This window comes from Giraffa tippelskirchi, chromosome 11 (genome assembly GCF_054371585.1).
Source record: "Giraffa tippelskirchi isolate mGirTip1 chromosome 11, T2T-mGirTip1v1.2.pri, whole genome shotgun sequence".
In the NCBI taxonomy this organism is placed as follows: Eukaryota; Metazoa; Chordata; class Mammalia; order Artiodactyla; family Giraffidae; genus Giraffa; species Giraffa tippelskirchi.
The window spans coordinates 56393370-56414511 of NC_137285.1; the positions used below are offsets into that span (position 1 = coordinate 56393370).

The window sequence follows — 21142 nt, forward strand, 5'->3', positions numbered from 1 at the left end:
GAAAGCCTTTGTTTAAGAAAGAGGGCTCCCAGGGTCTCAGCTGCCTGGGTACAGCCTGCTGCCTACGATGAGTAGCAACTGTCGGTTTATTTTATCTCAACCTTTTCATCATTCTGCTGAAACTGATCGACTGAAACCACCTGAGAGACCTGATGATTCCGTACCTACAAGTCATTAGCTGGGACCACAGCCTCCCACCACAGGGCAAGTCAACTGGACACGCCCCGAAGTGCAGTCCACTCTAACCCCATGTTTCCCCAGGAACACAGGGATCCTGTCGCTTTTTTGCATCCGAAGCGGAGTCGATGGGAGAGGATTCCTATGACGTACAGACCCGTAAGTCAGGACACTCAGCTTTAGGTAAAGGTTGTGGATAATGTCCTCCTGACCGACTGCTGTGGTGACCCCAGCAGTGGGGGACATTGTTTCACTCACAACAAAAGCCAATGTGAAATTGGAAAACATTTTACAAAGTGACTGTATGACATCATTTCAAACCCGTTCTTTATCAATATCGAAAGTGCCAGACTGAAGCCTCATTTCGCATGCATGTGATCCACATGGCGGCTGCTTAGCAGGTTTCCTGTTTCGTTTTAGAACCCAGTAAAGACAAACTTCTCACACACTTTAATAATACATTGAAACCTTTTACTAGAGAAACCTTCTAACCTACTGTATCCAGAATGCATCAAAACAGAATGACATGACATGGCCTGAGCCACAGTGGTAGATGATGTTTAGTAAAGATCAAGGACATGCAAACCTACTGAAAAATGATATTTTGTCATTGTTGTTGTTCAGTCATGAAGTCATGTCCGACTCTTTGCAACCCCATGGATTGCAGCACGCCAGGCTTCTCTGTCCTTCACCATCTCCTGGAGTTTGCTCAAACTCATGTCTGTTGGGTCTGTGATGCCATCCAACCATGTCATCTTCTGTTGCCCCCTTCTCCTCCTGCCTTCGGTCTTTCCCAGCATACCAAATACCAGCCACTACCAAATACCAACCACTGCCATATACCACTTGGAATTGTGGAGATGTGAATATGTGGTATTTAACTACATTTCAACATGGGTAAATAGACTTAGGGAAGTGAAATTTTAGAAACATTTAGAAGGAAAAGGGAAGGTAACCGAGCAGAGAAAAAGATTATTATTTTTGATAAATGATGTGAGCAAATAAGAGTTGGAATTAAGAAGGAAAAATTCAAAGGCCTTCATTTGATTTTATTTTTGATTTTATTTTTTTATTTTAAATTAGTTTATTTATTTTTTAACTTTACAATATTGTATTTGTTTTGCCATACACTGACATGAATCCACCATGGGTGTACATATTTTCCCCTTCCAGAACCCCCCTCCCTCCTCCCTCCCCATCCCATCCCTCTGGGTCATCCCGGTGCACCAGCCCCAAGCACCCTGTATCTTGCATCGAACCTAGACTGGAGATTCGTTTCACATATGATAATTTACATGCTTCAGTGCCATTCTCCCATATCATCCCGCCCTCGCCCTCTCCTATAGAGTCCATAATACTGTTCTATTTATCTGTGTCTCTTTTGATGTCTCGCATACAGGGTTATCTTTACCGATTAACTAAATGCCATATATATGTGTTAGTTTACTGTATTGGTGTTTTTCTTTCTGGCTTACTTCACTCTGTATAATAGGCTCCAGTTTCATCCACCTCATTAGAACTGATTCAAATGTATTCTTTTTAATGGCTGAGTAATATTCCATTGTGTATATGTACCACAGCTTCCTTATCCATTCGTCTGTTGATGGACATCTAGGTTGCTTCCAAGTCCTGGCTATTACAAACAGTGCTGCGATGAACATTGGGGTACACGCGTCTCTTTCAATTCTGGTTTCCTCGGTGTGTATGCCAGCGGTGGGATTGCTGGGTCATATGGCAGTTCTATTTCCAGTTTTTTGAGGAATCTCCACACTGTTCTCCATAGTGGCTGTACTAGTTTGCATTCCCACCAACAGTGGAAGAGGGTTCCCTTTTCTCCACACCCTCTCCAGCATTTATTGCTTGTAGACTTTTGGATAGCAGCCATTCTGACGGGCGTGAAGTGGTACCTCATTGTGGTTTTGATTTGCATTTCTCTGATAATGAGTGATGTTGAGCATCTTTTCATGTGTTTGTTAGCCATCTGTATGTCTTCTTTGGAGAAGCGTCTGTTTAGTACTTTGGCCCACTTTTTGATTGGGTCGTTTATTTTTCTGGAATTGAGTTGCAGGATTTGCTTATATATTTTTGAGATTAATTCTTTGTCCATTGCTTCGTTTGCTATTATTTTCTCCCATTCCAAGGGCTGTCTTTTCACCTTGCTTATAGTTTCCTTTGTTGTGCAAAAGCTTTTAATTTTAATTAGGTCCCATTTGTTTATTTTTGCTTTTATTTCCAATATTCTGGGAGGTGGATCACAGAGGATCCTGCTGTGGTTTATGTCGGTGAGTGTTTTGCCTATGTTTTCCTCTAGGAGTTTTATAGTTTCTGGTCTTACATTTAGAACTTTAATCCATTTTGAGTTTATTTTTGTGTATGGTGTTAGAAAGTGTTCTAGTTTCATTCTTTTACAAGTGGTTGACCAGTTTTCCAAGCACCACTTGTTAAAGAGATTGTCTTTTCTCTATTGTATATTCTTGCCTCCTTTGTCAAAGATAAGGTGTCCATAGGTGCGTGGGTTTATCTCTGGGCTTTCTATTTTGTTCCATTGATCTATATTTCTGTCCTTGTGCCAGTACCATACTGTCTTGATGACTGTGGCTTTGTAGTAGAGCCTGAAGTCAGGCAGGTTGATTCCTCCAGTTCCATTCTTCTTTCTCAAAGATTGCTTCGGCTATTCGAGGTTTTTTGTATTTCCATACAAATTGTGAAATTATTTGTTCTAGTTCTCTGAAAAATACCGTTGGTAGCTTGATAGGGATTGCATTGAATCTATAGATTGCTTTGGGTAGTATACTCATTTTCACTATATTGATTCTTCCGATCCATGAACACGGTATATTTCTCCATCTATTTGAGTCCTCTTTGATTTCTTTCACCAGTGTTTTATAGTTTTCTATATATAGGTCTTTTGTTTCTTTAGGTAGATATATTCCTAAGTATTTTATTCTTTTCGTTGCGATGGTGAATGGAATTGTTTCCTTAATTTCTCTTTCTGTTTTCTCGTTGTTATTGTATAAGAATGCAAGGGATTTCTGCGTGTTAATTCTATATCCTGCAACTTTACTAGATTCATTGATTAGCTCTAGTAATTTTCTGGTGGAGTCTTTAGGGTTTTCTATGTAGAGGATCATGTCATCTGCAAACAGTGAGAGTTTTACTTCTTTTCCAATCTGGATTCCTTTTATTTCTTTTTTTGCTCTGATTGCTGTGGTCAAAACTTCCAAAACTATGTTGAATAGTAGTGGTGAGAGTGGGCACCCTTGTCTTGTTCCTGACTTTTGGGGAAATGCTTTCAGTTTTTCACCATTTAGGATAATGTTTGCTGTGGGTTTGTCATATATAGCTTTTATTATATTGAGGTATGTTCCTTTTATTCCTGCTTTTTGGAGGGTTTTTATCATAAATGGATGTTGAATTTTGTCAAAGGCTTTCTCTGCATGTATTGAAATACTCATATGGTTTTTATTTTTCAATTTGTTTATGTGGTGATTGATTGATTTGCAGATATTGAAGAATCCTTGCATCCCTGGGATAAAGCCCACTTGGTCATGATGTAGGATCTTTTTAATATGTTGTTGGATTCTGTTTGCTAGGATTTTGTTAAGGATTTTTGCATCTACGTTCATCAGTGATATTGGCCTGTAGTTTTCTTTTTTTGTGGCATCTTTGCCAGGTTTTGGTATTAGGGTGATGGTGGCCTCATAGAATGAGTTTGGAAGTTTACCTTCCTCTGCCATTTTCTGGAAGAGTTTGAGTAGGATAGGTGTTAGCTCTTCTCTAAATTTTTGGTAGAATTCAGCTGTGAAGCCATCTGGTCCTGGGATTTTGTTTGCTGGAAGATTTCTGATTACAGTTTCAATTTCCGTGCTTGTAATGGGTCTATTGAGATTTTCTATTTCTTCCTGGTTCAGTTTTGGGAAGTCATACTTTTCTAAGAATTTATCCATTTCTTCCAAGTTGTCCATTTTATTTGCATATAGTTGCTGATAATAGTCACTTATGATCCTTTGCATTTCTGTGTTGTCTGTTGTGATCTCTCCGTTTTCATTTCTAATTTTGTTGATTTGATTCTTCTCCCTTTGTTTCTTGATAAGTCTGGCTAATGGCTTGTCAATTTTATTTATCTTCTCAAAGAACCAGCTTTTGGCTTTGTTGATTTTTGCTATGGTCTCTTTTGTTTCTTTGCATTTATTTCTGCCCTAATTTTTAAGATTTCTTTCCTTCTGCTAATCCTGGGGTTCTTCATTTCTTCCTTTTCATTTGATTTTAAAATACTGAATAGATATATAAAGAAGGCCAAGGGGAGAGATGAATTGATTTAAAGTGCTTTCCATTTATCATATGTAAATTTTTAATACTTCTAAGAAATATTACCTGAAGACTCACTAAATTGGTTTACATATATTAGGGAAATATCACATATTCACAAGGAAAAGATAACCTTGCATTATCACCTTAAAATATTGAAAAAATTTAAGAGCATTCTCACACATTACCTGGTGAGCTTGTTGAAAGCAGATTCTCAAGTCCCTTCACTGGAGATTTGGGATCAATAAGTCTGTGGTAAGGCTTTCCAGGTGGTGCTAATAGTAAAGAACCCACCTGCCAATGCAGGAGATGTAAGAGATGTGGGTTCGAACCCTGGGTTGGGAAGATCCCTTGGAGGAGGGCATGGCAACCCATTCCAGTATTCTTTCCGGGAGAATCCCATGGACAGAGGGGTTGGCAGGCTACAGTGCATGGGGTCGCAGAGTCAGACACGACTGAAGCGACTTGGCATGGCACACAAGGCTCTAGAATATGCATTTATAATACCATCTCCCACCACCACCAATCAGGTAATTTTTGATACAAGTGGTCCTTGAGTTGTATCCTTGAGAAACTGCCTAAGGCTTATTGTGAAGTTTAATTTTACATAGGGTATCTTCAATTACTTGAATCATATTAGAAATACAGAATATCTTGAATTACCAATGAACAGTTCTAATCTCAATGTCACTTTTCCTCATAAGAATCTTCTACTTGCAGTTTTCTTTAAAATCATTAAAAATGTAATAGACTAAGTTACAACAGAAGAATACCAGAGTGCCTCACATGTAGTAAGTATGGTTTTGTCAGAGTCTTGATTCAATCACATAGTCTACATTACATTACAAAGTAAGATATATTTCTTAATGTGGGTTTTAATAAAAAAGACCACTGCTTGACAATCTGTTCTTCACACAGCAGTCAAAGTGATTTTTTTTAAAGAGTCAGAATCCTATTCTCAGACCTGAGTGACAATTTTCCACCACAACTGGAAACCAAAGTCATCACTATGGCCTGAAAGGTCTAAATTAACTAGCTATCACTGCAACTTGAATTCTTCCTTGTCCTTACTCAATTTGCTTCTACCATATGGGTCTTCTTGTTACTCAAACAAGCCTGGCTTTACCTGGATATCCTTTCCCCACCCTTTTAGACAGCTTCATCATTTCAAATCAGGTTTCTCTATAAACCATACATATTTTGAAAGACTTCTCTGAACCTTCTGTTTAAAATAGCCCTTCCAAACCCAATCACTTTCTCTCCTCTTACCCAACTTTATCTTTCCTTCATGGCACTCAGCACCATTTCTAGTGGTTCCCTGCCAGCAACTGAACCTCTGTTTACATGCTTCAGAAATCCTCTGCTTTATACATTTAAGTGGCAAATTAGGACTTGTTCTCACTTTAGTCATTGAAAAGCCAGATATTCACTTTCCCAGCTTCCCTTGAGCTGTGCAGTGTCATGTGAGCCAGTCTCCACCAATCAGTTGCATGCATGCTGAGCTCAGGATCTGCGGGGCTGTGCAGAATCCAGCCATGGCGTCAGGCAGAGTTCTACATTGTAACACTTCCTTAAGATTCTCCTGACAAGAAATTAACCTGCCTCAATGTGTATGTGCTCATTAATTGTTTTCTGAACATTTTTTGCTGTTGTATAAACTGGCCTCAGTATCTGCAAACCTGAAAGATTTGCTATATACATATTTAGTTGTAGAACAAGATAGTTAGTTCTCTTATATCCTCTGTTATCAAGTTTGTATAAATATTTATGTGGGTCTAAAAATAGTTACTGGATTATTACAAGTATAGATTATTTCATTTATGGGTGTTTAAAATTTGCTTTAATTTTAGTATATGGCTTGATTTTTGTTTCTCTTCAAATTGATATACTACAGAGAGTCAAGATGCCTCCTGGAGAAAATGTAATAGATTGGTTTTGATCTACTTGTCTTTTACAAATTATATTTTTCTTGCCATGTATTGAAAAGGCTATCAGTAGAAAGCTGTTGTATTTTTTTTAATTTTTTAAATTTATTTATTTATCTGTTTTTTACTTTACAATATTGTATTATTTTTGCCATACATTGACAAGAATCCACCATGGGTGTACATGTTTTCCCCTTCCAGAATCCTCCTCCCACCTCCCTCCCCATCCCATCCCTCTGGGTCATCCTGGTGCACCAGCCCCAAGCACCCTGTATCATGCATCAAACCTGGACTGGCGATTCGTTTCACATATGATAATTTACATGCTTCAATGCCATGTTGTATTTTTTTAAGGGAAAATTCTATGTTAAATATAAAAAGTGACAGTATTATGCATAATTATCTATGCAATTATACTTGCACATGCTTGAAAATTTTTAGCCAGGAAATCCTTAATAACATTTGCATGGTTAAATGAGACAGCAGAAACAACTGGAAAGGCCTCAGGGCATGGTCATCTATTTAAGCATCCACTTGGATTTTCAACATAATTAGTCATATAATTGTGTGCCTAAACTTAGTAGATTCATGTAAGTAATTATAAATTATTTAAAAGTTGCGTGTGTAATGTTTTGTTCTATGCTTCCCGCCAATCGAATTACTAAGGAATATACTATATTCACATTTCATCATATAAATCTCCAAATAAGATTACAATGTAAAGCCCTGTATGAAAGTGAGTGAACAAGTGAATTCATTCAGGTTATATATATATATATATATATACACACAGACACACACACACACACACATATCTATTAAACATTAATATTTTAGGGAGTATTCCTATGATAAAGCCATATCATTCTGTTTATCTGTCTCTACTAAAGATTTTATGAAAAAGATTGTTTCTTTTCTTAATGTTGTATTCAACACAATTAGTTTTTTATTTTTTAATTTTCAAATTTATTTTTTTAAATTAATTTTTATTGGAGTATAGTTGATTTACAATGTTGTGTTAGTTTCTGCTGTAGCCATACATATACATACATCCCCTCTTTTTTGGATTTCCTTCTCATTTAGGTTTATTTTTATTCATTTAGTTTTAAATTTTAATTCATACCTAAAGGTTGGACATAACAGCTTCCTCCAGTATGGTAAATTTTCTCCTTTTTATAACCCAGTTAGTGGGTGGTAATAAAAACCTGGGCCAAACAAATCTGAATAGCAAAAATATTAACCTCAAAATTTTATGATGGTCATTTTGACCCAAATTTCTCCCCTGGTTTTTCTCATTAATCATCTTCCTGACTATTGATTCTGAACCTTCACTTCATTTTGTATTTCTTCCTTGTTGTTTTCACACCTGTGTTACAGAAGGGTGGAGACTTGAGGAAAACTATGTATCTTTTCCCAGAAGCATATTCGATAAGCAAAACTAGATCTTTGAAGCTGTTAAATCAAGCTTCCTTTGATTGAGAGTGCAAAATACACTTTATTAGCTGCTGATTCAATGAAATGTATATGTAGTCTTAATTCTGAGAAATCAGACAGGTCTCACTAAAGGCTAAAATTAACTGGTGTTTTCTCATTTTGAATGCCCAGTTCCATGTTAGAAGTCAATAAATACAGTCCCTTAGAGGCACAGCACTTAAATTAGCTAACTTTAGTTTTCCCTACTGGTTTGACAAAGTCCAACTTTGTTTATCTTGAGGGCATGGTGAAAGAACATCTATTTGTCTCAGATTTTTTGATTGAAGGTTAGAAGGCATTGAAAGGAAGAAAAAAACCTGAGTATGCTGTTGTGTTAAAGGATTTGGAATGATGAATATTAGTGTTTTTAACTGTGATTTTATTGCTACAGTGGCTCAGAGATTAAAAAAGTAAATGAATCCGGTACACAAGGATTCACTTCCAGAAGCTCAAGACACCAGTTGAGATGATCTGGTATTAAAATTAAGAAAGATACTAGCATTTCATCTGATTAGACTCTTGCTCCATATTTCCCATACTGAGCACATTTTACCTATTCCTGGGAGACAGACATTATCCATGAGGAGTGAAATATACATCCAAGGACTTTTAGCTAAGTCAGTCATCATAACAAGGCATTATAAATGATTTCTAATTTCTAAAAGAATATTCATCATGAAAAGTATTTATTTTTATATTAATTATCCTGGGGAACCTAGATTATGAAAACATTTACCCAGGTCTGGGAGTTAAAAATACAAGGAGGACAGAGTAAAAGAATTCAAAGGAAAGCAAATCCTGGGGCTACGGATATAATTTTTGATTGATGTTTTGGTTAAAAAAAATCAAAATTCACAATGAAAATACTAAGGAGAGAAGTAATTAGAAAAACTCCCAGACAATACCCCCAAACAGGGAAACTTTGGAAAAAAATTAGAATCCAACAGAATTGTGCCTTCAGTATGTTCATAATGTTAGTGCAATTTCTTTTTTCAGAAGAAAGCTATTGGAATTCCATAAAGACAATATGGAATTGTCCTAACAGAGCTTTACCAAAGAAGAATCAAATATACACAGGAGAGGGTTTTTTTTTTTTTGCTTCCAAATTCTAGCAACTGTAGAAAGTGCTTAGCTAAACTGACTGTATTTGTATTAGCTAGACGCCGAGGTAAGACCCCCTCTCTGGGAATGAGATAGACATAAGCAGGTGACAACAGGGTTCTGCTGGGACTCCAAAGCCTAGCCTTCTGCTGGTACAGCTGCAGCATTCACTCCGGTTTTACTGTGGTCTAACCAATCAACAGGATTTTCATAAGCTCTTCAAGCTAGCAATTAAAGATAAATTAAATCAGACTAGAGAAACCCAGCTACATTTTTCTTAGATATAGTGAGTTCAGCGTACATTGAAAAGTTAAAACTGGTAACACCACCAGCTACCAAGAACTGTGAGCAGAATCTAAAAGAAGTATAGTTTTTGTCTGAGCAATCAAGAATTCTCTTTTATTGAACCAAGGCAGCAGATAGAGAAGGAGGCTCTCAGAGGGGGAAAAAAAGAAAAAGAAAAAAAAAAGATCTTTCAACCCAAGGGATCTAGAGCTACATTATTATTTCCCAATGAAGTGAGCATTAGTTTTTCTGAAGTCACACTTGATTCCTAAGGAAGAAAAGTTGTCACTTATAGAAAACATATGAAGATGGATGAACTGCATTAGAGTAAGGAAATTTGAAATTCATGCTCAAGTTCTGTGGTCTTTCTTATTTAAAAATATGGCTACAATTAAGTATTGGCTTGTCTTTTTCAGCATGTTTCATCTTTGGGATTATTATCTTATCAGGTATGGAAGCCATGGAATTCTCTAAGCTCTTTCTTGAAATTTATTAGACATATACTTTGATTAACCTATTGTGATTGAAATGAGATTAACAGAAAAGATGTTTATCTTTCTTCAATTTTTGACAGAAGCATAGAATATATAAAGGACACATTTTCATGCTTTATCTTCTACTTATCAAACTTGTTTCCTGTGAGTAGGAATGGAAGTGAAAAACAAAGGATTTCTGGGATCTCTGCCTTTAAAATTTATAGGCAGACCTACAACCTATAAATACACAATTGGTAAACTGTCATACAGAGAAATGCCAGCCCAGCTCTCCCACTGGAGCTCCCACTGCTGCTGTCTAGGGATCTGTCAGGAAGAATCCCGAAGCTTGTGGACATCAGGGAAGATTAAATTAAGCCGTGGCAACAGACAACTCTGAAGTCTCAGCAGTTCACCACCATAAACGATTGTTCTGTGTTCACTGCATTCACGAGTGGCTTTCTAGGACAATTGTTTTACATGCAGAGATTTAGTGATTCGAGCTGCTTCGATCCTGTGTCTCCATAATGTTTATTAAAACTTTCTCCACAGTCCCTACAGGAGGGAGAGCATCAGTTGCAATCTCTCAGGTGGGCTCTGGTTTGCTTTCGCCCAGAAGTAACTTCTGCCCGAAAGTAATTTCTGCCAGAAGTAGTCACAGCACCCTGCCTAGTTGCCCACAGCTAAGAAATGCAGCCTTCTACGGGTTCTATCCCTGGTCGGGGAAGATCCCATATGCCCAGGGGCAGCTGGGCCTTTTCGTCCCAACTACTGAGCCCATGCTCTAGAGCCCCTGCTCTGCAACAAGAGGAGCAACTGCAGTGAGAAGCCCATGCACCACAGCTAGAAAGTAGCCCCCACTGGCCGCAATTAGAGAAAGCCCTCCTGTAGCGAGAAAGAATCAGCACTAGCAAAAATAAATAAACAAAATAAAATGAAGAAGAAATTCAGAAATAGCTGAGAGAAGCTGTATTTAGGGCAAATTCCAAGACTCTGGAGAACCAGGCCACGTGTGGGCCTCATTATTCATAGTTAGCCTGCTCAACATTCTCTGAATGATTTCAATTGCATGCTATAGTACAACTAAGTTCTGACAATAGGTAATCTTCCAACCTGTAAAAAATTCTAGCTGCTCTGAATAGGTTAAAGCACTTTCAGTCATTCATAATAAGGTACGAATTGGTTCAATCAGATGATTTCTTCCTAACATTGTTCATGATTTCGATCCTCTGAAGAATAGGTATCTGAACTAGGAAACGAGTTGAGAGGAGGGATAAGTAAATTTAAAACGTGGGGCATTTTTAAAATTTGGAGAGAATGTCAGGATTCTGAGATACTACTTAATGCTTGAAACCTGAGCTTAATAAAAAAAAGTAGGTTTTTCAATAAATAGTCCACAGTTGAGTATTCCTTGAGCACTATGTTGTGCCAGGCACTGTGCTAGTGCTCGGGGCTATGACATAACCACATGTCCACTCTGTGCCATGATAACGTGCCAGCGCTAGTTGGCATTTTTTTGTAGAGTGCTTTTAGCTGCAAGTAAGAAATGATAGTAGGGTGTTGTGTTTTTTTTTTTAAAGTGGTATGCAATTAATTGTGAATAAGAGTTGTTAATATAGTACAAAGTCATAAGTCATAGGACTTCCCTGGTGGCTCAGATGATAAGGAGTGCCCGCAATGCGGGAGACCCAGGTTTGATCGCTGGGTGGGGAAGATCCCCTGGAGAAGGAAATGGCAACCCACTCCAGTAATCTTGCCTGGAAAATCCCATGGATGGAAGAGCCTGGCGGATGACAGTCCACGGAGTCGCAAAGAGTTGGACACGACTGAGCGACTTCACTCACTCAACAATACCTTAAGCCACTAAAAGTGGCCTAAGTAAGGAAAGTTATGTCACATAAAAAAAGTGGTGGTATACTTAATTGTTGTATATTTTCTTTAGTATAATTCAGAGTTCTTAAAGTACTGAATATGGCTTTTATTTATTTCACTTCCCCTTAGCATATATATTAAAAAATACAATAAAAACACTTCTGCTGGACTGTGATTTTGATGGATATAGGTGCAATATTAAACCAGATGTTATAAAGATTTTTTTTTAAAGTGGTGGTGGCAATTACAGGATTAGATAATTTAGCATGCAAGGAATCTTTAAGGATCTAGATTCTTTCTACACTTCCCCACTGCCATCCTCATCATTTTTCTATCTTAGTTGTATGTTGGCTATGGCAGCTCCAGGCATCACAAACTCACACATCAACATTTAACATCAGAAATAAGGGGAAATCTCCTTGTTTGCACATCTTTTTAAGAATGAAGAAAATGTTTCAGGGAGTTCCTCAGGAGATCTTCTTCTCTTGTATTATTAATTACAATTGTGTTACATATCCTCCAGAAAGCTATCACTTGGAAAGTAATAATGAGGTCATGGTCACTGACATTAGTAGACACTCAAACACTGGGGATGGAGGAGGGCCATCCCTCTCTGCAAGAACACTTGTAGAGGATGCACGCACACACGTGACCATATATGCCAGACACATAAGCTAACTTATGGGATTGCACATGCAAACACGTTTGTATCACTGAAAGTGTGCAACCTGAAGGTTCGTATGTAGGGGATTTACCTCACTCTTAGCTGTGAACTCTAGCCACCTTGATCTCCCTGAACTCCCAGTTCAGTCTCCTCGAACCAAGGAGTCTCCTGGGCTGCCTCTGTCTTGGTTCCCTTCCCTGTGTTATAGCCTGGAAACTTCTTCTAGGCCAATCTGCTGGGAAAATCATACAGCTCAGTTCATTTGGTCCCCCTTTCTCAGGGGTCACTGTTCTGTACTGTATTTTGTCTGATTTCTGTAAACTTTTGTCTTGTATGTTTTTTTTTTTAATTTTAAGTTAGTTTATTTATCTATTTTTTAACTTTACACTGGAGCCTATTATACAGAGTGAAGTAAGCCAGAAAGAAAAACACCAATACAGTATACTAACACATATATATGGTATTTAGTTAGTCAGTAAAGATAACCCTGTCTTGTATGTTTTGTTTGTTTGTTTTTCCCAGTTGTTTAAGATAGGAGGGTAAATGTTCCCTGTACTCCATCTTGGCCAAAAGCAAAGTCCCACATTTTTTTTTTTCACTGAATATTTTATCCGGACTTTAATTTAAAACATAGTCTTTCAAAATGTCAGCTATGAATCCTACTAGATATAAAGAAATATGTAATGAAATGTAACGCATGGAAGAATCATGGGATGGAGTTACAGAGAACTGGATTATAGATCCGTTTTGTCTTTCAGATTATTGCATGGCTGCCTTCCCCTGGACCTGAGAACATTTGGAACTAAAACATGTGGACCAAGTAACTTCTTTAGTACTTCAGAACTCAATCTGGTCCTATTTCTATAAAACTAAAAGAGAATTCAAGAAGATTTTAACTCATTTTCAGAAGATGGAAAAAGACTGTGGGCTTCCCTGGTGGCTTGACAGTAAAGAATCCGCCTGCAATGCGGGTAGACCTAGGTTCAATCCCTGAGTTGGGAAGATCCCCTGGGAGAAGGGAATGGCAAATTTGATACCACCCCTATAGTCTCACTTAGTCGTGTCCGACTCTTTGTGACCCCATGGACTATACAGTCCATGGAATTCTCCAGGCCAGAAGGAGAAGGCCTAGAGGAGGGCATGGCAACCCACTCCAGTATTCTTGCCTAGAGAATCCCATGGACAGAGGGCCTGGTGGACTACAGTCCATTGGGTCACACACAGTCAGATACGACTAAGGTGACTTGGCATGCACAATCACGTTTCTAGGTTAACGGTTCTATTAAGTTGGATAAAGAAAGCTTTAGCTTCTGTGTCACTGCTCCTCATCAGGGTCTGTGATCTCCAAAAGGCAAGATCAATTAGCTTTTCATTAAAAAAATTTCATGATTGTACAGATACTAGTTCTGGTAAGGAAAATAAACTATATTGTGGAGAAATCAGCAGAAATTCCTAGATTAAGATTTCCTGAGCCAAACAATTTCTGTTGCTTCAGATTAGAATAATTCTACTGAACTGTAATAAAATTTGAATTCCTTCTAACTTCTCAAATTTGGGAGGAGAATCTCTTCTTATTTTACTGTTGGTAGAGGAAGGAGGAATATGAAATCATTCCCACCATATCTAAATGTATTAGACGAGTATGGAGGCATCTATATTTGCTATGTTCCCTCTGAAAGACACAGAGACGAGAGGTGATTCCGGTGAATCACTGTTCTATTTTATCTAGAGACCTGAGTGCTCTCACCGCTCTATTCCCTTAGGAGGCCATGTTCCTTTGCTTAAAAGAATATTGCCTGCTCTGTGAGCTAATGATTTGTTTGGAGGATGTAAGTCTCAGAGGTGGAGATAACCTCACGGCTTTTATAATATATCTTTCAAATCTTTGATCTGCTTTTTACTGAATACCTGGGATCCCTCAGTAGCAAGATTAAAGATGCCTCTTCAGAGAAGAAAGGCGAAATTTGAAAAACTAAAAGCTCCTCGGATATCCAAATAATATTTCTGCATTTCTTCATTTTGTCAACATCATATTGGTGTTATCCTCCATTCATGTCATAATTGGATGGTAAATCAAAATACAGTACTGGATCATTACAGTTTTTTCCCCCACATTTTCCAAGGAGGCAGGGAACTACAAACCTTGTTTTCAGCAGTAGTTAATACAAACTAGCTCATGCCAAGGGCATACATACACACTTTGAATTCCATTTAATTTGACAAATATTTACTTAGCACCTAGTAGGTGTCAGACATGCCTTCTTTTGTAGGGAATATCGAGAATCTGAATCTGATTTCAAGAGACTCTTACTCTGATCAGGCAGACAAGGCAAGTATAGAAATGGCCATGAAAAAATATAGAATATGACAAATGAAAAATACTTGGAGAGAAATGGATGGTATTTAATATGAAAAGAAAGAGAAGAAACAATATTAAGTGAGAAGAGAATGAGGAAAGATCTCAGTATTTGAGAAGGACCTTTCAAGGTGGGTGAAATTTCCCTGGAGGGGGCTGGCCTTAGCTGAAAGTAAGGCAGTAATAGGGTTATGGTGTGTATGTATGTGTGTGTGTAGACAGGGGAGGGAGGTGGTCAAAAAAGGTTGAGAAGCTTGTATTTAACTTGTGAACAGGAATGACTCCATGAAAATTTTTAAACAGAGCAAAGACAGAATAATAAGGGTTATGGCTTAAGAAATAGTTTTGAAGCATTTTAAAATTTTAGTGGAGCTTCCCTGGTGGCTGAATGGTAAAGAATCTGTCTGATAATGCACGAGACATAGGTTCAATCCCTGGCTCAGGAAGATCCCCTGGAGAAAGAAATGGCAACCCACTCCAGTATTCTGCCTGGAAAATCCCATAGACAGAGAAGCCTGGCGGGCTTTGTCCATGGGGTCACCAAAGAGTTGGACATGACTTAGTGACTAAAAACAACAAAATTTTAGTGTAAAACAAATACGGTGTTTGATAATGTCCTACAGGTTTTATGTATAAACAAAATACCTACCACTAAAAATGTTGACTATACCAGTAGTATGTGAATTCTCATTTGCCATGAATCTGAAAGATTATTATTTTTCACTTTTATAATGATATAGCTCATTTAGGCATAAATTTCTAGTTTGGTCAAATGAATCAATAAGGGGGTATAATTTTATAGAGTTATGGAGAATTTAATCTTCTCCACCACATGAATAGCTGAATTTTTACTGCCTGAATAATACTTTTTATTTTTTTATTATGGTAAAATTGTTTTATAACATAAATTGCATGTGTGGAACACTCTATTTTTACTTCTGTATACTTTACAGCATGCTTACCACCAAAAATTTAGTTTTTGTCCATCGCCTTCACCCATTTTGTTCCCCCACTTCTCCTGTGGTAACCTCTACTCTAGGGCTTCCCTGATGGCTCAGTCAGGAAAGAGTCTACCTGCCGATGCAGGAGACCCAGGATTGATCCCTGATCCTGGAAGATCTCTTGGGGAAGGAAGTGGCAACCCACTCCAGTGTTCTTGCCTGGGAAATCCCATGGACAGAGGAGCCTGGTGGGCTACACTCCATGGTGTCACAAGAGTTGGACACGACTTAGTGACTAAACCACCACCACCACCACCAACAACAACCACTACTCCGTTCCTGTATCTATGTGTTTGTTTTTGTTCATTCATTTTGCTTTTTGTTTGTATTTTATATGTCTAAATAACATTTTGAAGTGCATTTTTGTTTGATATTAAGCCCTTTAGAACACAACATGCCCTTATAAAAAATGGGGAGATAAAATGTAAAAAGAATAGAAACATAAGTAGCTTTATAGACTAAAGCAAAGGAAAAGAGATTTTAAAAAGGCAAAAACAAGACTGCAATAAATGAACACATGACTCTGATCTGAAGCTAGTTTTGAGGAGTGTATATTTTTTTCATGATTATCATTGTGTTGGTTATAGTTTATCCCAACTAAATCTGAAAATGTGAGTAACTCAACTTATTCTGCACCAAACCATTTGTCAAAACAAGTAATCTAATAGATGGATCATAATTTCACCGCTTTAGCTCCTGGGCAGAAAAGGTGAGAGCCTAAAGGGAAGATAATTCAAAACTACAGAACAAATGCCCAAATATATGACAAGACAACATCCCAAATAAGCAAAGTATTATGTGAAAGTTAACTGTTGACTATAAATATTTTTTGAGCACTTGAAATTGCACATTGAAATTCAGCAAGCCATCCACTTATGAAGGTTTCATCTTGCTTCCTCTTACTGCCCTTCTATTAAATGAGACCTTTCCTTATTTTCTACCTAGAGGACAGATAGTCACAAAGCAGTATTCTATTGATGTAAAAGAGTCAATAAAATTTCTTTGTGCCAAGTTTACTATTATTTACTACTTATTCTATGGAGAAAAGAAACAGGCGAACAAATTATTGTTTCATGTACATGACCTAAGGGGAAAAAAAAAGTACTAAGTAGGAGATACCCAGCAATTCCACTCCTGAATATATAGCCAAAAAAAGCACTCATTCAAAAAGAACAGCCCAATGTTCATATTGGAATTATTTACAACTGCCAAGATATGGAAGCAACCTAGGTGTCCATCAACAGATGAATGGATGGAGAACAAGTAGCCCCCCCACACACACACACCACACACAAGACCACTCCTCAGTCATAAAAAAGCATGAAATTTTGCCTTCTGCAGCATCATGGGTGGACTTTGAGGGCATTCTAAGTAAAGTCATATAGAGAAAGACAAACACCATATAATATCACTTATATGTGGAATCTAAAAAATACAACAAACTGGTGAATATTACAGAAAAGAGGCTGACTCACAAATACAGAAAACAAACTACTGGTGACCAGTATGGGGAAGGGGCCACAAAGGGTCTAGTGAAAGGTACAAACTATTGGGTGTAAGATAGACTCAAGGATATATGGTACAACAGGAAGAACATAGCCAATATTTTATAAATGTTTTATAACTGTAAGTGGAAAGTAACCTCAAAAATTGTGTAAAACATTAAAATAGAGACAGGAGATGCCCCTTTACATTATGAAATTTTGACTTACAATTTGATTTGAGTTTCCAAACATTTAAAATATTTTGCTTTAAAAATCTGATTTACAAGTAGTTATGTCCAAAAGTAGTTATGTACTATTTACAAATAGTTATGTAATCCAAAGGTCTTTCATAGGCAGCCTTTTAAAAAATTGTTTAAAAATCCTAAAGTTCTTAAATGGGGACTAGAACCCAGTCGAGCTGGTATATAAAATCGACCCTTATATCCACTTCTAGCTATTTGTTTTTAATAGACTATTTTGACTAATTATCACAAGAAAATTATGTAGGAAAAAGTAGGATTAAGAAAAATTACTGTCAAATATTTTCTCAATTAATAGTCACAACTGAATTAGAGAAAGATAGGAAAAGTGACTATCATAAGAAAAGTAAGAGTCTAATAACTAATTAGCATCTCTGAACACTTGCTCTTGTCAGTAAGGTACAACAATGAACATTTTTTAAAACATAAACCTATTTCATATTCCTTACACCTGATCAGTACCTACTGTTGAGTATTTAAGATAACTGAAAAAATCGTGATTTGTCAAGTTGAATAAGTCATTATCACTACTGTATGCTTTCCTTAAACATTGAAGTTACACTATAGCATGAAAATGCATTCAACATTCACATAGTAATGAATAAATAAAAATAAAACTACCACTAAAATTAAAATCACTGATGGCTGAATAAACTTTTATAACAAAAATGACTTAGCTATTAAGAATGATATAAAAATCTACAGTGTTTTCAAAAAGCAGAGAAGAAGTTGTGATACATATATGCAATGGAATATTACTCAGCCATAAAAGAAACAAAATTGGGTCATTTGTAGTGATGTGGATGACTACAGAGTCTGTCATACAGAGTGAAGCAAGTCAGAAAGAGAAAAACAAATATTGTCTATTAACACACATATATGGAATCGAGAAAATGGGTACGAATGCACCTAAATTTGCAGGGCAGGAATAGAGATGCAGATGTAGAGAGCTGAGTTGAACACAGTGGGGGAAGGAGACACAGTTGGGACAAACTGAGAGAGTGGCGTTGACATATATGCATGGCCACGGGTAAGACAGAGAGCTAGTGGGAAGCTGCTGTACAGCACGGGGAGCCCAGCTCAGTGCTCTGGGATGACACAGTTGGGGAGATGGCGGGAGGCCCGAGAGGGAGGGGATATATATACTTATGGCTCGTTCATGTTGTTGTACAGCAGAAACTAACACAACATTCTAAAGCAATTATCCTCCGATCGAAACAAACAAACCAAAAAACAGCCCCTTACCAGTAGTTGGATCAGGGGCAATGTCACTTCTACTCTCCTTCCATGACAGCAGGTAGTCAAGGCTGGTGAGATCTGCAGATTCTATACAACTGTTAACCATCAGCATCATTTGATGAGCTTTTGCTATTCCATAATGGACTTTAGTTTCATCCATCAGAGGTATGTTCATTATGTCTGCTGTTGTGTTGAAAGCTTGCTGAAAGTATTCAGAAGCTTTGTTGTAGTGGCCCTAAAGGTGTAAGAGAAACATTTTTTTCTTAATTTTTATTTTACTGTTCCACATATCTGCCCACCGTGGCATGTGCCACACTGATCTTTCAACAGTTTTAGCAGTTTATCTTCAAGAAGAAAGATGACAAGCAAGATCTCTCTTAGAGTAAGTTTTCTTTTAAAAGTTGTGATTACTAACCATGCAATATCTTAAAATTAATTCAGCAAGAAAGGTGTATCAACCAGGTAGAATGCTACGAAACCTAAGTTTTTAAGATAAAAAATGGTCAAATATTAGCATTTTTTGTATGGTTCAATCTAATATATAGAAGCAAAAAGAAGTTTGTGAAAGAGTGAACCAATTCACATTGATTTGGATAGAATTTTCTTACTTGTAGCACTGGATGTACCAAATGAAATCTTTTTAACCGGCTTTTGTTTTCAGTCACAGCAAGAGATCACCCTAGCCAGCGCATTTAATCAAAGGCAAGTGAAAATGGATGAATATTCCTGCTCTTTGGTTATTGTGTTTTCCAGGTGCACATGTCATTCTTGATCCAGAATGTGGAAGAAGACAGTATTTTGAAAAAATATGATCTTGACAACAGCACTAGCATAACTCAAAGGGTCATTTAAATGTCTTTTTTCTCCAAATCCTTTGAAACTTTTTAAATTATAAAAATTCAAGGTTTTTTCTTTTCCCTTCCCATCCCCTTCCCTCCTTCCTTCTCTTTTTTCCTTCCTTCCTTTCTCATTCTCATCGCTCCTTCTAAAACCTATTGTCTACAAATAAGTAACATTTGCCTAACTCTCATGAAGTGTGAGGACCAGTGCTAAGCACTTCATAGGTACTATGTCATTAGCTTTCATAGGGCACCTTATGAGGAAATATTATCCCTATTTTACAAATAATGAAACTGGGCCTGAGGGGGGACTATTTCTGCCGTCTCCAAGTCTTCCAAAAATCCTCCTTAAAACTCTTCCCCAAAAGAGGATATTATTTTTAGGATTAGCTATACTTGTAAAGACTCTAGGGAATGAAACCTTCCTTCCTTCACTGATTTATAACCCTGGCAAGTCCATTCTCTTCCCTTCCCTCCCCTCTCCTTTCTTTCCTTCTCTCTTTAATACACACGAAAACATGAATGCACAATCTTTTGAAGAGAAATGTTTTATTTACTATCAGCTTTCAAGTCATTTTTCTCATGGCATTTTATGAAGTAACTAGAAATAAAAATCACCCATGAAATAGCTTTATACTATATGTCAGTACAGGTAAAATGCATACTCAACAACCATGCACCTCTGTACAATCAGAACCCAAAGAGCAGAAAAACTGATTGAATAAAGAGTCTGCTAGCAAGGTGAGAAGGAGAGAAAGAGTAGGGCTTATGTGGCAGTTATGTTATATACATGTGCAGCACATATAACACTGTTATATGCCCACAGGGACAGTTTAGGGGAACTATTCAAATGGCTCATTCTAATTAAATTTTCTAATTTAAACAGACTCCCTCATCAATAACAATTTTTGTCTGCTAAGATGAACAATTCTTTCTCTTATTTCAAAATATAAAACAGGATTTTTTTAGATCCTGTTTTTGACCACACTCCGAGGCATGTGAGATCTCAGTTTCCCAACCAGGGATCAAACTCACACCCTAGTCAGTGGAAGCGCAGAGTCTTAACCACTGGCCTGCCAAGGATTTATATGAGAATTAGATTGTGCAATTAAGAAAATATAAAACTGTATCAAATACATTTGTATGCCAATTAAATAAATTATATGATTGAAAAATAATATCAATATTGAATATGAAAATAAAACTAGTTAAAATTATAAATTATTCTGTTAGAAATCAAAGATATGGGACAAAATAGATGAAAATACATGACTAGACCAAACGTTTCTAGTTTTAAAAACAGAGAAGTATAAGCATCTAATTATTGTTCTAGCTATCATTCTGACCTTTAGGCTGGTCATTTTTTCCTTAAAGTCTTTATTGAATTTGTTACAATACTACTTCTGTTGGTTATGTTTCTGGTTTTTCGGCTGAGATGCATGTGGGATCTTATCTCCCCAACCAGGGATCAAATGCGTAACTCCTGCACTGGAAGTGAAAGTCTTAACCACTGGACTGTTTCTGGTGGTAATATCAAATTGGGAGAATTATTCATGAATAAATGAACGTATATTTGAATTTCCAGAATTATTTTGATATATTATTATGTTGAAACAAGCTCATTCATCCAATGAACAGCTATTATTTGCCAGGCCCATGCCAGGCAGTAGAGATTCAACAATGAA

The 21142-nt window shown here is 37.1% G+C and overlaps 1 protein-coding gene across 6 annotated transcripts in view; it reads right to left on the bottom strand.

The window, feature by feature from the left end:
• Window positions 1-21142, bottom strand: part of TTC29 (tetratricopeptide repeat domain 29) — a 245195-nt gene that overhangs the window by 71126 nt on the left and 152927 nt on the right. For 3 of the 6 annotated variants that reach the window (XM_081544275.1, XM_081544276.1, XM_081544274.1), the window contains exon 11: window positions 18625-18853. The exons of the other annotated variants lie outside the window; for them this stretch is intronic. In XM_081544275.1, coding sequence (XP_081400401.1) covers window positions 18625-18853 — 229 coding nt within the window. The remainder of the gene's footprint in view (window positions 1-18624; window positions 18854-21142) is intronic. 6 annotated transcript variants of the gene reach the window in all.